The sequence below is a fragment of the Cibotium barometz genome, chromosome 13 (genome assembly GCF_041138505.1).
Source record: "Cibotium barometz isolate CiBa-2024 chromosome 13, ASM4113850v1, whole genome shotgun sequence".
NCBI lineage: Eukaryota > Viridiplantae > Streptophyta > Polypodiopsida > Cyatheales > Cibotiaceae > Cibotium > Cibotium barometz.
In genome coordinates, this window is record NC_141058.1 from 11,641,677 (window position 1) to 11,657,717 (window position 16,041).

The following is a 16,041-nucleotide window of genomic DNA, read 5'->3' on the forward strand; positions in this document are numbered from 1 at the left end:
TGATTCGGTGCTCACATAACCCAGTTCGTAGTGTAATTTTCTAGGCTGAAACTTAGAAATCCCGGCTGAAATTTGATGTTGCCTTTAATTTTAATGGTTGAAATTTGCATATTTTAGTTATATATCCCGGCAATTGTACGATTTCTAGTGATTTTCAATTCTAAATCCCAGTTAAATAAGCCTACGCATTGCCTTTAATTTTAAGGGTTGAAAAAAACATTTTTTTCGAGGAGTGCTCTGATATGAAACCTGGAGGTGTTGGGAATGTATGTTGAGAAGCTCACTTGATGTAAATGTACTTCTTTTACTTGACTAGGCATTTGAGATCATAGTTAGAAGAATAAAGAATACTGATGTTTTGGTTACATCGGGGCGTCTAGAAGATGTGGCGGGGCCTTATAGGTTCTTGGTTTTTAATTAAAGAAAAAAAAGCAAGGCCTAAGGTGAGTTATTGAGGAAGACTGTGAAAAAAGCAATGAGTTATTGAGGAAGACAGGCACAAGTGGTCTAGTAGTAGTAGTAGTAGAGGTCGAGATCAAAGGAGAGGATCCATCGGGCAGGCATAACCGGCACGATCTCGACGAGGCGATTGGTGACGAGGCCGCGCGCGAGGAGGAAGTCGCCGGTGCCGCCAACGACGGTGAGGGTGCGCACTTCCTGGGCCTCCACGATTTGGCCCATGATGGTGAGGGTGCCCTTGTAGGTGCCATCGTCGATGGTGGCGGTGAAGGTGTGGAAGAGCACGAAGCCTTTCTGGCTGTCCAGCACGTAGAAGCCCTGCGCCACCCCAGCCGACGCCGAGCGGTTGGAGGCGCCCAGCGTCAGTGGGGCCTCGAAGGTGGTCACCACGCCGAAGGAGAAGGGGTTGGAGAAGTTGCCCGGAGGGGGCGAACTGTACACCGAGGTGAAGTAGGTGTTATTCACGGCCGTGCTGTACACGGTGTTGTGGAGGTAGAATCTGTAGTGGGACGGGCCGGCCTTGATCTTCTTGTTGTGGCAAGACGCCGGCGTGGCGTTGAAGCTGATCAGCGCCAGTAGCAGGCATGATGCGAGGAGCCAGCGGCTGGCCATATTGCTGGTAGCTGGGGGCTTTTGAATACAGCGGTGATCACACAAGAGTAACTCGCTTGATCAGCCTACAGGAAAATTATTAATATTTGGGAAATCTAAGGAGGACTTGATACGATGTGCAGTAGGCTCCCATATATTAATATTTGGGAAATCTAAGGAGGACTTTGTGCTGTTAGCTGGGGGCTTTTGAATACAGCGGTGATCACACAACAGTAACTCGCTTGATCAGCCTACAGGAAAATATTAATATTTGGGAAATCTAAGGAGGCGATGTGCAGTAGGTTCCCATATATATATATATATATATATACTATATATAAAGTACAAAGCCGGCAAATTGGGCTGGCCAATCCGTCAACGCTAGTGGGTTTTTGTTTGGTTGTGCTTACTAGGAAAGGAGCATCAAGCTACGAGCAATAAGGCCCCAAAACGTTTTTTTGTGGGCATCAATTAATTTGTGTGCGTCTTTTGTAGGTTTGATTAATGTTCTTTTTGTGGTTAATTAATTATTTTGAGGAATAGTGAACCCTCATAATTCGGGTGATTATTAGTTTGATTGCTTTTCTTTAGAATGCATAGCCACATTGTGTGGGGTTTCCGCACGGTCTCTCTCGTGCTTGCTCCTGCATGTTGTACGCCTAACCGCTCTCTCTATTAGACCAACGTCCTTGACGATGGACTGTTCTCTCTCGGAGTTCCACCGAGCCTTAAGGAGGAGGAGGTGGGGGTGCTTGTTGGGCGCGTTGAGTGGGCTGGGTTTTGGAGGTTGATTGAGGGGGGAGAAAGATGTGGAAGGTGGTTGGTGAGGAGGAGGGAGGGACGTGGAGTAGGAGGAGGGGCAGTCGGACGAGCATGAGATCGCTGATGGGTTGTGGAGGTGGGCGAGCGGGAGAATGGCAAGACATGGAGAGAAAGGGATGTGGAGGCGGTCTCGCGAGGTGTAGAATGGTGAGACGTGCAAGGGGCACCTAAGGTCTTGCGTTAAATAATGCCACGTCAGTGGCATTATTCAATGCACCTAACGTGGCATTATTCAATGCACCTACAATAAAATCTGAGTATTCACCTATGAGCATAATATATAGAAAACAAATATGAATCAAACTGTGAGTATAATATAAAGAAAAGATGAAAACAAATAAGCATGTTTGGTTATATTAGTTCTTCATGTTGCATATACTAAATAATTTTTACCTTGCCTTGTCAAGGGCGTCTCTCTTTTTCTCCCTCCCCTTGCACCTCCCTCTCTCTCTCTCTCTCTCTCTCTCTCCCTCTCTCCCTCTTTTACTATTTTGCTTTTATTATTCCTTTCATTTATCAGCATATCTCTTCTCTTCTCTTCTCTTCTCTTCTCTCTCTCCCTCTTTTACTATTTTGCTTTTATTATTCCTTTCATTTATCAGCATATCTCTTCTCTTCTCTCTCTCTCTCTCTCTCTCTCCCTTTGCTTGTCTACCATCTTTCTCTCTCTCCCTTTGATGTCTACCATCTCTCTCTCTCTCTCTCTTACTAGTATGTTTGTCTTTATTATTTTCTTTGCATGTGTAATTGGCATGTCATTCTCTCTCTCTCTCTCTCTCTCTCTCTCTCTCTCTCTCTCTCTCTCTCTCTCTTTTTCGTGAAATGGTGTTTTATATTATATGTAAAAAATGTACATCAGCCACATGGCTCACACAGAACCTATGGCCCCAAAAAAACCCCCACAAAAGATCCTCGAAAGGATCATGACCATGCAAACCTGTACACTAATAAGAAAGCCTCCTAGCCAAATAAGCATCCCAGACAAAAGCATCAAAGATGAGTCAGCCAAGCTGCCGTAGACCATAACGAAATAACATCTGCATCTAGTAGTAGCTGAGCTGAGAGAAGAGAAGAAAACTGCCAAAGCAGCAAACCGCGGATACGTAGAATGTGCCCATGTATTCCAGACAAGGAATCAAAGATGAACCCATTCCATGTAGTCCAAATATGCCAAAGTCCTGTCCATCTAAGGAAATGGAATATCACAAGGTGACTGTCCGAAGTAATGACTTGAGGACAAATCCCAAATATCCACTGATGAGCCAAAACAGTAGACCTCTCTACTGCCTCCCAAACGCGAGAGACAAAAGACCAAATCTGATGGGCCACTGGACAACTCATGAACAGATGCATAACTGTTTCAGTGCATGTCGTGCAGAAGAAGCAAGAGGCCAATGTAATTTTACAACGGCTGAGCTGATCCCGTGTAATATGAGTATAATATGAATCAAATTAACTATGAGTATAATATATAGAAAAGATGAAAACAAATAAGCGTGTTTGGTTATATTAGTTCTTCATGTTGCGTATACTAAATATTTTTTACCTTGCCTTGTCAAGGGCATCTCTCTTTTCGTCCCTCCCCTTGCACCTCCCGCTCCCTCTCTCCCTCCCCTTGCACCTCCCGCTCCCCCTCCCTCTCTCTCTCTCTCTCTCTCTCTCTCTCTCTCTCTCTCTCCCTCTTTTACTATTTTGATTTTAATATTCCTTTTATTTACTAGCATATCTCTTCCCTTCTCTCTCTCTCTCTCTCTCTCTCTCTCTCTCTCTCTCTCTCTCTCTCTCTCTCTCTTTCCCTTTGCTTGTCTACAATCTGTCTCTCCCTCTCTTACTAGTATGTTTGTCTTTATTATTTTCTTTGCATGTGCTGGCATGTCATTCTCTCTCTCTCTCTCTCTCTCTCTCTCTCTCTCTCTCTCTCTCTCTCTCTCTCACACACACACACACACACCTTATCTCCCTCCCTTTCTCCCTGATTTGTCCCTCACCTCATATTATTCTCTCTCTCTCTCTCTCTCTCTCTCTCTCTCTCTCTATCTTAGGCACTCAATGAAAGAAAGTAGCTAGCCTCATTAGCCTAGATTAGCCTAGAAAACGTGGATTCAGCAAAGATTAGCAAAGATGAAAGATATTAGTCTATGATTAGGAAAAGAAAGGGTAATTTCCATTAGGAAAGCGATTATCCCAGTTAGCCCCCAATTATGGCTTATGTTGGTATATATACATGACCACCCCTTTCACACTATAATTATTATTGTCCATGGGCATGGTCCATTGGCCTTGAGCCCAATATTCATATGAGACCATCCACTTTCTTACAAACCATTCCCACCCGAGACGTTTTGTCCTCAAAACCATTGGTATGTACGACCACAATCCACATGGATGGAGTATATGTGAATGGACTCATGTCAAGCTTCAAGCTCATGCTCACACCATGTATGGGAAGCCAAAATTACATGTATATGGCTGTAAACTGCCCAAGAAGCCTTCAAAACAAGCCATAATGTCTACCCCATAATGGCATAAGAACCTTGTGTAGCTTCCAAGCATTAAGCATCCAAAACCCGAGGATATAGGGCTGTCCACAATGAATTTGCAGAAATTTCCAGCAAGCTAATTCGTTGTTCTTGACCCTTGTTGGACTTTCAAAATGCATCCAACAACCCTTTAAACCCTTCTAATGTAGAGGCGGGTTGCTAAGGAGCTTCTTCCTTAGGTAGTCCTCGCCATTTGACCAAATAATCCACTAATGTATAATTGTGAAGGACGCTTGATCTTGTATCCAAAATTGCTTCTAGCATATACACAATTATGCCCTCCTCATTCATAGGAAGCTCACTTGTGAGTATCAAACTCACATCTTTGCATACCGATTTGCAATTCATCTTTGATATGTCCCACTATCAGCTAAAACATGTGCCACCCATTCCATTTATGTATGCCGTCAATCTCTAATATACTTGCACATATTATACTTGTCATGATGAACACACATAGGAAACTTTACTCTTCTTTGATCCACCTGGATTATCCTTGTCATGATGACCACACATAGGCAACTTCACTCTTCTTTTGATCCACCCAGATCAAAAGGAAATTCACTTCCATTCTTTACGTCTTCCCCTTCACTCCTCTTTGATCCAAGTGGGTCAAAAAGAAATCCATCAACTCCATGTGCAAATGTATAAATTTACATATATCCATCGTGTGCATAGCATCCACTCGGATCATATGGAAATGAATCTGAACCACCCGTACTCATAAGAAAACTATAATTGATGAAGCTCTTCCTCACACTGAAGCCTTCAAAACAAGTCATAATGTCTACCCCATAATGTCATAAGAACCTTGTGTAGCTTCTAAACATCTGAGCATCCAAAACCCAAGGATATAGGGCTGCCACAATGAATTTACAAAAATTTCCAGCAAGCTAATTCACTAATCTTGACCCTTGTTGGACTTCCAAATAGCATCCAACAACCCTTTAAACGCTTCTAATGTAGAGGCGGGTTGCCAAGAAGCTTCTTCCTTAGGTAGTCCTTGCCTTGTTCTCTTTTTATCTATTCCTTCTACTCGAAAGTGACGTCCGAGTGACCAAATTGCCCCAAACTTATGATACTGCAAGCACAATAAATAAGTACTTTTATTATATAAATTCACGAAAGCACAACATAAAAGACAATGCGTAGATATCTCTAACTCACATACATGGAGATCACAACCATATGCAAGCTCCTCCTCCTCATCACTTACACTACAAGACAATGCTGCCATACACGCGTTTCATACACGCGATAAATTACGAACGCGTGTATGGTCGCGCCTGTATTTGAATAGAATCGGGCGCGTGTATTTTAGCATTTAAGTTCGCGTGTATGTTTGCATTTATCAACGAGTGTATAAATGCGTTTATATACACGCAATAATACACGCATCTATACATGGTAATATTCACGGATTAATACACGCTATTATACACGGATTAATACACGCCACTATACACGGATTAATACACGCATGGCAGAGAAAAACTGAATTCCTTTACAAAATTAAAAACTATTTTCTTTAAACCATCTCATAGTACATTACAGTATACATCATTACACAATCCCACTACATGCATTTACAACAATGAAATATATTCAAAAATAAATCATGCATATGAGATGATAGAAATGTCATCAATTTAGAACGTACAGTGACGGATTGGTTAGGGTTCGATCTCATCTTCAATAAGATCCATCCTTGCTAAACGATCAACATCAATATCCATTTGATCAATTTGTAAGGCTACGATTAAATTTATTCCACTATCGATATTCTGTACTCCATTGATAATGGTATCGATGTCCTGATCATCCTCATCAACATCACCATCATCCTCAATGGTAGGGTCATTCTCATGATCATGAGAAATGGCATGCTCATCCTCATTATCATGATCATCTCTTATTTCTTGATCATCGATCACAACATCTTCAATGGCATGTTCGACATCATCTTCATTGCGGCTTGTTACATCCTCCATATGCTCCATATCAGTGAATGTATTATACATCACTTTGGAACGTGGTGCAATAGGGATGACGTACCACCATTTGATGTCATGCACCATTGGTAGATAGATAACCTACTCAAATACACATAGTACAGTAATTAATTAGCATATCAAAAGTCAAGGTGTACGCGAGCTTAGATATATATGTACATGAAACACATTAGTAAAAAAATGCATACCTGCTCACATTGTTGTGGCAATACGAGCCTATCTTTCTTTGTTTGCCAGAACTTTGTAGAGTCAATAGTTACATATCCACTTGCATGGCGTTTTATCGTTGCATCAGGCCCTTTTTCCACCACGTTCATTTGCCATTTGACATCCAAAACATACACAAAGAAGCGACGAAAGTCAAGCCTAAATATGTCTTGGATTATGCCACAATAATCATCCATTTTTCCATTAGCTCCCTCAAAGCTACTAATGACACCGCAATCTTGTGTATTTCTCTTTTCATCAATTCTTTGTGTTCGAAAATGCTTGCCTTCACACCATATAGCATTGAACATAGTGCACTGGACCAAAATAGAAGCAATATTTGTGTAAGCAATGTGAATAAATATTAAAAGCAAATCACTTACAACTAATGCAAAACATTAGTTCTATGTACCTTTGACATGCATCCTCGTGCATACTCCCATTCTTCCGCCGTGATATGCAGCCCCTCGTCGCTCTCTGCTCTCTCCATTTCCTCATGCAACCAATCAACATGGATATCATTCGGAAGTGTTGCTAGATGCTTAGGGTACGCCTTCCGAGAGCCATGTTGCCTCCGAAAGAGAGCTCTTTCTGCTTGCCTTTTTGTCTTTGCATCCTCATATCTTGTAACCCATCTGCTCATCACATCACTATTAAGGATACAAGTGAAATTGAGATCATCAATCAATGTTCTGTCAATTACTTTACTCTGTCCTTTTCCTTGAGGCACAATAGAGGTCATCCTTAAGTCCTCTTCATTGCTCCATAGTCGTGGCAAAGAGCTGTCCACCTGACCAAGAAATTCTGAAATATATACAAGAGACTCTTGTATCAACCAACGCTCGGCCATGCTTCCTTCAGGCCTTGCACTTTGCCTCACAAAGTCTTTTAAGGTCTTCATGAAGCGCTCTAGGAAGAACATCGAGCGTGCATGCACAGTACCACATAAAGCAATTTCGTCCACTAAATGCACAATGAGATGTAGTTGACTTGTGAGAATGGTTCGCGGAAAAGTCTCCTCTACCAAACAAACCACCTCCACTGCCATAACACGCGCATCATCCAACGTGGCTGGATCAATTGCTTTGGAACTAACATATCTGAAAAATAAATAAATAGTACGTTATACCTCATGCACGTTCATTTTGCAAGGTATAATGAAGGGTGATCTGAGCATGGGTTTTACATACTTCACAAGCTCGCCCATCTTATAAATACATTTTTTCAAACTCTTATTTGCACAATGGTCGATGCTAGTAGGTAGTATGAACTGCGCACATAACAGCACATGTATGTATGGTTTATGGCATTACAAAATTTAATTTCAATGTACGTACAAGACTTGGAAAACACTTACTTGAAGCATCTTGTGCCAATCGTGGGACTTCAACCCATATAGTTGCTCAACGCCTCTTTTCTTAGTGGTTGTAAAGGCTCCCTTCAATGATCTCATGCATCCAGTGGGAGTACGCAAAGTGGTGATGGCCTGCTTTACCTGCTTCTCCTCTTTCTTTGATATAATCCATGGTGCATGCGGAAGACGAACGTGCCCACCCACCTCTCATGGCCAAGCTTGATGCATACGTCCTGCAACCCGCAAGTCCTCACGTACGCTAACATTGTCTCGTTTACCAATAATATGTTCCCAAATACCAGATCCCACATTCTTGAAGATGTGCATGGGATCAAGAAGATGGTCGATCTTAAGATGGGTCCAATATGGCAGCCGAAAAAAAATGGAGTACCTACACAAGGGATTGCTCTATGTGACCTTTAATCCAATTAGAGACTACACAAAACAAGATTGAAAAAACATCACTATACCTGTTCATGCCATCTGGAGGAAGAATAGTTGTAGACTCCCAAATACGCTTCCAATCTTTTGCACGAAGTGTTTGTGGAGGAATGTTACTCTTACTAGCAACATATTTAGGATGATCTGAGGGGAGAAATCGATGATGATTATCGAATATAGTCTTACACAAACCGTCAGCATACTCATGTACTAATGAAGGGCCACAAACAGGACATGCATGTTTACTCGATGTTTTCAAACCTGTTAAAATATAAATAAAAGTTAGAATAATAAAGTCAAACCGTCTAATTAATATATATAGCCAATAGTAATAGAGTAGGGAGGTAATTAGAATTCTTACCAGAACAATCGCTGTATCCTGGAAAGTCATGCATTGTCCACATCAACACTGCTTTTAAGTCGAAGTGTCGAGAGGAGGGAGGCCTACTAATGTCCACCACCGCAACACCTCTCCATAGTTCCTCCAACTCATCAATCAATGGTTCAAGATAAACATCCATATGCTTGACTTAATGTTTCCCTGGAATTAGAAGGGATAACATAAGATGTCCCTTCTTGATCGCCATTGATGGTGGAAGGTTGTAATTCACCAACACAACTGGCCACACGCTGTATGCGGTGCTTTTGAAACCAAATGGATTCACTCCATCCATACCCAGGCCAAGTCTCAAGTTTCTGGGCTCTGTTTTAAAGCTGGGCCACTCATCTTCAATATGCTTCCAAGCAAGAGTGTCTGCGGGAATTCTCCACATGCCATCATCCGATCGATGTGAGGAATGCCATGACATGAGCTCTGCTATGGATTTGCACTTGAACATGTGTTTGATGCGAGGAATTATAGGAAAGTGTCGCAAGACTTTACGAGGTACATCAAAACTCTTCATATTTGTTCTGTACCTTGCTTCACCACAAGTGGGACAATGTAGAGCCTCCTTATGCGTCCCACGAAAGAAAATGCAATCATTGACGCATGCATGTATTTTATCATAATCCAGTCCTCCAAGAGATGTCACGCCTCGCTATGTCTCTTGAGGTGGAGTCTATTTTCCTTTGGAAGCATGTTTGATAATAGCCTGCATCGAATTTCATCAATTATAATTAGTCTTAAATCCTAAACCTTAAACCACTAATTCAAATTTGTAAGTTAGAATGCTTACTTCAACAATGCGTCAAGACTTGCATTGCTCCATCCATAAACTGTTTGTATATTAAGTAGTTCAAGTGAAGCACGTAAAACAGAGAATGTGCACCCTTCAAACACCGGTGTCGATGAAGCCTTATAAAGATGCTCTTGTTCCATATCATCGTCGTCCATACCTTTGGGATCATCCTTAAAAAGATTCCGCACCATATCATCAAGCACCTCCTCTTCCACAACTTCGTGGGGTGCAGGGCTATTGTCATCCCTTTCCCACTCATCTCTGACAATATATCCCGAAGCTCCAGCATCATCTCGTCGACGCTTTACGTGCTCTCGTCGCGCGTAGGGTACCATGTTAGGGTGTGGTACTGCATCCTGCTTCAATTAGAGTTTATATATTACAACTCTATTAATTTAATTTGGATACCATGAGTCATTTGAATACCATCAATTTACATCTACTCACCTCTAAACCTGTTTGATTCCATTCTCCATACATGGAGATGTGATTCAAGGTAATTCGACGTGCTCGTACAATGCATCCTTGACATCGATTACACATACATTTGATCCGTTGTCCCAACCACACATCGCGATTACGATGACGCATTGTCTCATCTTCCCCAGAACTGCTTGAAGAGGTTGATGACATCCTGTGTACAAACCAGAAAACATAAAATCATAATAGGTTTTTAATGAAAGTATAAAAATCGCGTGTATTGACGCGGCTATTTTCTAAAAATTGTGTGTATTAACGCGGCTACTTCCTAAAAATCGCGTGTATTAACGCGGGTAACTTCTGCAAAACGCGTGTATAAACGCAGCTAAAATATCATACACGCGAATATACACGCATTTATAAACGCGACGGTATGTTTAAACTAAAAATAGCCCGCCTTCCCCAAATATAGATTTTGAACTAACATATCAACACTGCTTGCGTTTTCGCCTCTTCCAACAGCAAGGAGGGAGCAGAGAAAGGAGCACACATGGGAGAAGGAGGGAGCAGAGAAGGAGCAGAGAAGACTCACTTTTTCAGAGGTGAGTCAGTTTGTCCTGTGCCTTGTCTCTTTCCTCAGATTTGTTTATGCTATTTGCTCTTTGCTTTTTGGGTTTGTCTCCGTCCTTTTGCTTCTGTGCACACGATTGGGTGAATGATTCTGACAGGGGCGACAATGGTCCTTTTATAAGGACACTTTGTCTTTGTCGGGGGTCGGTCCTTTTGAAATTTTTTTTTCGTAGGTCGCATGTAGAAACGCGTGTAATCTGTCTGCAGAGTCTGTTCACGCGGATATACACGCGTTTCTGGACGGGTGTATACACGCGTTTTCTGACGGGTGTATACACGCGTTTCTGCACGGGTGTATACACGAGACTGCGTTTCAGAATTCATGATTTGCAGGCAACACAACTGACTTGAATGATGATATTTGTGTGAGTCAAGAGACAGCCCATGATGTACATGAAGATGTTTGTTGCAGGTTCTTTATGGATATTCCAGGTTCTTCATCCGATCCATTTGCGTACAGCAATTGGCTGATGGAGATGCTGAATCATTTTGGGTGCCATCCTGGTCCGGTTGAGCTTACAGAGTATATGTATGCCCATCCCCCTCCTTCCCTGCCTTGTGTCTATACCCCTACCGCGAGTATCCAGGGCACAGTGCCGTCTATTCCTCCGAGTCCAACGAGACGGCATGCAGCTTCTCCTCTTCCACGTCCACCGAGGAGACATACCTCGTCCCAGACACACTCATGTACACCCTCACAGCCACCATCACGTGCTCCCTCAGAGCCACCGTCACGTCAGGGCTCACAGCCACCGTCACGTAGACAATCCCCCAGTCGTGACTCCACCCGCAGCAGTAGGAAGAGTGGGAGTGGAGGATGCGGCGGGTGCTTTGGTGGGGGAGGTGGGGGAGGTGGGGGAGGTAGTAGGGCACGCGGTGAGAGAGGAGATAGAGGGAGAAGAGTTAGAGGAGACAGTTCGGAAGAGGAGGAGATGAGAGAGATGGAGAGAGTGGTCTGCTATGATGTGACGGATAGGGGCGGGATAGTGATGGATGCGAGGGGGAGGGAGGTAATGGAGTACATGCGTGGGGTAGTATCAAACTCATATAGAAATTATTTTATTAAATTTAAAGATCAAAATAGCCGATTAGTTGGGGACGTGATAGAGGCTGTACATAGTCGGTACCCCAATCCCCCACATGCTACATTCTCGGATGTATGGGGAAGGACGCGAATAAGGGAGATCTTAAGTAATAAAAGATCTCACCTTAAAAAACTCGCGTACGATGACCGGCTAAATGTAGCTGCGGGTGGCTATCCTGCCGAGAAACCTGCCCACTGCGCACAAACGCGAGTGGAAGGAGGCAAAGAAACGAGCAGAGGGTGGCGTGAAGAGCAGGCAGCATGTGGAGGCACGACGGATCCAGATGGAGACCATTGGATCTTCGCATTTCGGATCTGGCGGCGTCGAGTCATGGGAGGCAGAGTTCGTAAGTATCTTGCCACTTTATTTGATTGTTTACTTAATTCATCGATTCTATGATTGTTTTAATCTTACAAATTGTGTTGATTATGATACAGCGACGGGTTACGGGGAGGAAGCCCATAACCCACGATACTGCGTATGCTCGCCGGCATAGCAGACGTGACATGTGGGCCATCTTCAGAGCCGAGGGACGTATTACGGACGTGCAGTTTGAGATGGCCATGAGACCATACGGTCGACAGGTACTTGAAAATTCTAAACGAATGATTTTGGTTTATTGAATTACATATATATATACTTATATACTATATATTACTTGAACAGGCACAAGCAGCTGATGATCCACCGGCCGCCACTGCAGAGGGTGGACGTGAGCACTACTCATCGGACATTCCGACCGATGTGAGCTCATCTGAGCATGGAGGGAGCACCGAGTCATCATCTGGGTCTGAGTAGTACTCAGACTTATAGTATCACATTCCATATTGAGGATGTGATTGTATATATATTTTTGTAAACTGAAGCCATGGGCTACTTCGAGATATGGACTCCCTTGTATACATGTATGAAATTTTGATAGTAATATTGAATTGATTGATCGATAGTATTACATTCATGTCTGTCTTGAATCGTGTATTGACAATGTATGCATTCATGTCGTTCTTGTCTTAATCTCCCTCGTGCATATGTTCTTCGTGGATGGTCTAATGCACAAAAAAAAAAATCCAGAGAGTGCTATTGGGTGCTGGAATGCTGGAACAGTATTCAGGCACCAAATAGCACTCTCTGGATTTTTTTTTTTGCTCTCTGTTCGCGTGTATAAATGCGTCAGAACTGCTAAAACTCGCGTGTATCTACGCGGATACTCTGTAAAATACGCGTGTATTAATGCATCAAAATTGACAATTACGCGTCTATAAGCGCATCTAAATTAAAGAAACGCGTGTATAGATGCAGGTATCAACGCACGTATCGGTATTTTTAGACCTTAGCCAAGGTATGGAGGACTCATATTTTGTTCTCTTGCATAGATTATGAAATATTAGCTGATGTGTGTTGGGATTAATGATTAGGACTAAACAAAGATGTTCCTACAAGTCTAGAACCAAAGTATCAAAGTGGCTTGAAGATTTTCAAGGCTTAATAGGAGGTTGTAAGGAGCTATATAGGATGCCCTCAACAAGGGGCACACGAGATAAAAGACATTTAGTTTTATACACCTAACGAGTCTTGAACACATGCACGTTTATGTACTGTACTCTCGTTTAAAAATAAACACGCCTAGTGGGTACCCCTTTTTATTTTCTTGAATCAAAAGTTGTACGTTTAGTGTTGTATTTCATGCTCTGATTCGGTGCTCACATAACCCAGTTCGTAGTGTAATTTTCCCGGCTAAAACTTAGAAATCCCGGTTGAAATTTCATGTTGCCTTTAATTTTAATGGTTAAATTTGCATATTTTAGTTATAAATCCCGGCAATAGTACGATTTCTAGTGATTTTCAAGTCTAAATCCCAGTTAAATAAGCCTACGCATTGCCTTTAATTTTAAGGGTTGAAAAAAACATTTTTTTCTAGCAGTGCTCTGATATGAAACCTGGAGGTGTTGGGAATGTGTGTTGAGAAGCTCACTTGATGTAAATGTACTTCTTTTACTTGACTAGGCATTTGAGATCATAGTTAGAAGAATAAAGAATACTGATGTTTTGGTGGCGTCTAGAAGATGTGGCGGGGCCTTATAGGTTCTTGGTTTTTAATTAAAGAAAAAAAAGCAAGGCCTAAGGTGAGTTATTGGTGCAAAAAGCAATGAGTTATTGAGGAAGACAGGCACAAGTGGTCTAGTAGTAGAGGTCGAGATCAAAGGAGAGGATCCATCGGGCAGGCATAACCGGCACGATCTCGACGAGGCGATTGGTGACGAGGCCGCGCGCGAGGAGGAAGTCGCCGGTGCCGCCAACGACGGTGAGGGTGCGCACTTCCTGGGCCTCCACGATTTGGCCCATGATGGTGAGGGTGCCCTTGTAGGTGCCATCGTCGATGGTGGCGGTGAAGGTGTGGAAGAGCACGAAGCCTTTCTGGCTGTCCAGCACGTAGAAGCCCTGCGCCACCCCAGCCGACGCCGAGCGGTTGGAGGCGCCCAGCGTCAGTACGGCCGTGCTGTACACGGTGTTGTGGAGGTAGAATCTGTAGTGGGACGGGCCGGCCTTGATCTTCTTGTTGTGGCAAGACGCCGGCGTGGCGTTGAAGCTGATCAGCGCCAGTAGCAGGCATGATGCGAGGAGCCAGCGGCTGGCCATATTGCTGGTAGCTGGGGCTTTTGAATACAGCGGTGATCACACAACAGTAGCTCGCTTGATCAGCCTACAGGAAAATTATTAATATTTGGGAAATCTAAGGAGGACTTGATACGATGTGCAGTAGGCTCCCATATATATATATATATATATATATATATATATATATATAAAGTACAAAGCCGGCAAATTGGGCCGGCCAATCCGTCAACGCTAGTGGGTTTTTGTTTGGTTGTGCTTACTATGAAAGGAGCATCAAGCTACGAGCAATAAGGCCCCAAAATGTTTTTTTGTGGGCATCAATTAATTTGTGTGCGTCTTTTGTAGGTTTGATTAATGTTCTTTTTTGTGGTTAATTAATTATTTTGAGGAATGGTGATTATTAGTTTGATTGCTTTTCTTTAGAATGCATAGCCACATTGTGTGGGGTTTCCTCAAAGTCTCTCTTGTGCTTGCTCCTGCATGTTGTATGCCTAACCGCTCTCTCTATTAGACCAACGTCCTTGACGATGGACTGTTCTCTCTCTGAGTTCCGCCGAGCCATAAGGAGGAGGAAGTGGGGGTGCTTGTTGGGCGCGTTGAGTGGGGTGGGTTTTGGAGGTTGATTGAGGGGGAGAAAGACGTGGAAGGTGGTCAGTGAGGAGGAGGGAGAGACGTGGAGTAGGAGAGGAGGGGCAGTCGACGAGCATGACATCGCTGATGGGTTGTGGAGGTGGGCGAGCGGGAGAATGGCAAGACATGGAGAGGAAAGGACGTGGAGGCGGTCTCGCGAGGTGGAGAATGGTGAGACGTGCAAGGGGTACCTAAGGTCTTGCGTTAAATAATGCCACGTCAGTGGCATTATTCAATGCACCTACAATAAAATCTGAGTATTCACCTATGAGCATAATACATAGAAAACAAATATGAATCAAACTATGAGTATAATATATAGAAAAGATGAAAGCAAATAATCGTGTTTGGTTATATTAGTTCTTCATGTTGCGTATACTAAATAATTTTTACCTTGCCTTGTCAAGGGCGTCTCTCTTTTCCTCCCTCCCCTTGCACCTCCCGCTCCCTCTCTCTCTCTCTCTTTCCCTTTGCTTGTCTACAATCTCTCTCTCTCCCTCTCTTACTAGTATGTTTGTCTTTATTATTTTCTTTGCATGTGCTGGCATGTCATTCTCTCTCTCTCTCTCTCTCTCTCTCTCTCTCTCTCTCTCTCTCACACACACACACACACACACACCTCATCTCCCACTATATCTCCCTCCATTTCTCCCTGATTTGTCTCTCACCTCATATTATTCTCTCTCTCTCTCTCTCTCTCTCTCTCTCGATCTTAGGCACTCAATGAAAGAAAGTAGCTAGCCTGATTAGCCTAGATTAGCCTAGAAAACATGGATTAAGCAAAGATTAGCAAAGATGAAAGATATTAGTCTATGATTAGGAAAATAAAGGGTAATTTCCATTAGGAAAGTGATTATCCCAGTTAGCCCCCAATTATGGCTTATGTTGGTATATATACATGACCACCCCTTTCACACTATAATTATTATTGTCCATGGGCATGGTCTATTGGCCTTGGGCCCAATATTCATATGAGACCATCCACTTTCTTACAAACCATTCCCACCCAAGACGTTTTGTCCTCAAAACCATTGGTATGTACGACCACAATCC

General features: G+C 43.0%; 3 protein-coding genes across 3 annotated transcripts; all 3 read right to left on the reverse strand.

The window, feature by feature from the left end:
• Positions 1 to 382: 382 nt before the first annotated feature.
• LOC147632371 (dirigent protein 6-like) lies at positions 383 to 1,253 on the reverse strand. Its single transcript, XM_086806851.1, has one exon. It carries the CDS (start codon positions 1,069 to 1,071, stop codon positions 508 to 510), a length of 564 nt encoding a protein of 187 aa, XP_086662977.1. The 5' UTR covers positions 1,072 to 1,253; the 3' UTR covers positions 383 to 507.
• A 3,171-nt stretch (positions 1,254 to 4,424) lies between these two features.
• On the reverse strand, positions 4,425 to 7,015 carry LOC147632372 (uncharacterized). The gene is made up of 3 exons (XM_086806959.1): positions 6,613 to 7,015; positions 6,137 to 6,505; positions 4,425 to 4,517 (listed from the first exon to the last, which is right to left on the reverse strand). Exons 1-3 carry the CDS (start codon positions 6,940 to 6,942, stop codon positions 4,425 to 4,427), a joined length of 792 nt encoding a protein of 263 aa, XP_086663085.1. The 5' UTR covers positions 6,943 to 7,015.
• A 6,905-nt stretch (positions 7,016 to 13,920) lies between these two features.
• On the reverse strand, positions 13,921 to 14,379 carry LOC147632373 (dirigent protein 6-like). The gene has a single exon (XM_086806960.1). It carries the CDS (start codon positions 14,377 to 14,379, stop codon positions 13,921 to 13,923), a length of 459 nt encoding a protein of 152 aa, XP_086663086.1.
• Between the last annotated feature and the right edge of the window lie 1,662 nt (positions 14,380 to 16,041).

Bases quoted from the DNA above. Each gene is read 5' to 3' on its own strand.
- LOC147632371 (XM_086806851.1), bottom strand. From the start codon at position 1,071: ATGGCCAGCCGCTGGCTCCTCGCATCATGCCTGCTACTGGCGCTGATC.
- LOC147632372 (XM_086806959.1), bottom strand. From the start codon at position 6,942: ATGTTCAATGCTATATGGTGTGAAGGCAAGCATTTTCGAACACAAAGA. The intron at 6,506-6,612 runs GTATGCATTTTT...GTATTTGAGTAG, and splicing joins TGCCACAACAATGTGAGCAG to GTTATCTATCTACCAATGGT. The intron at 4,518-6,136 runs GTTGATCGTTTA...GCATTTTGAAAG, and splicing joins TTGATCAAATGGATATTGAT to TCCAACAAGGGTCAAGAACA.
- LOC147632373 (XM_086806960.1), bottom strand. From the start codon at position 14,379: ATGGCCAGCCGCTGGCTCCTCGCATCATGCCTGCTACTGGCGCTGATC.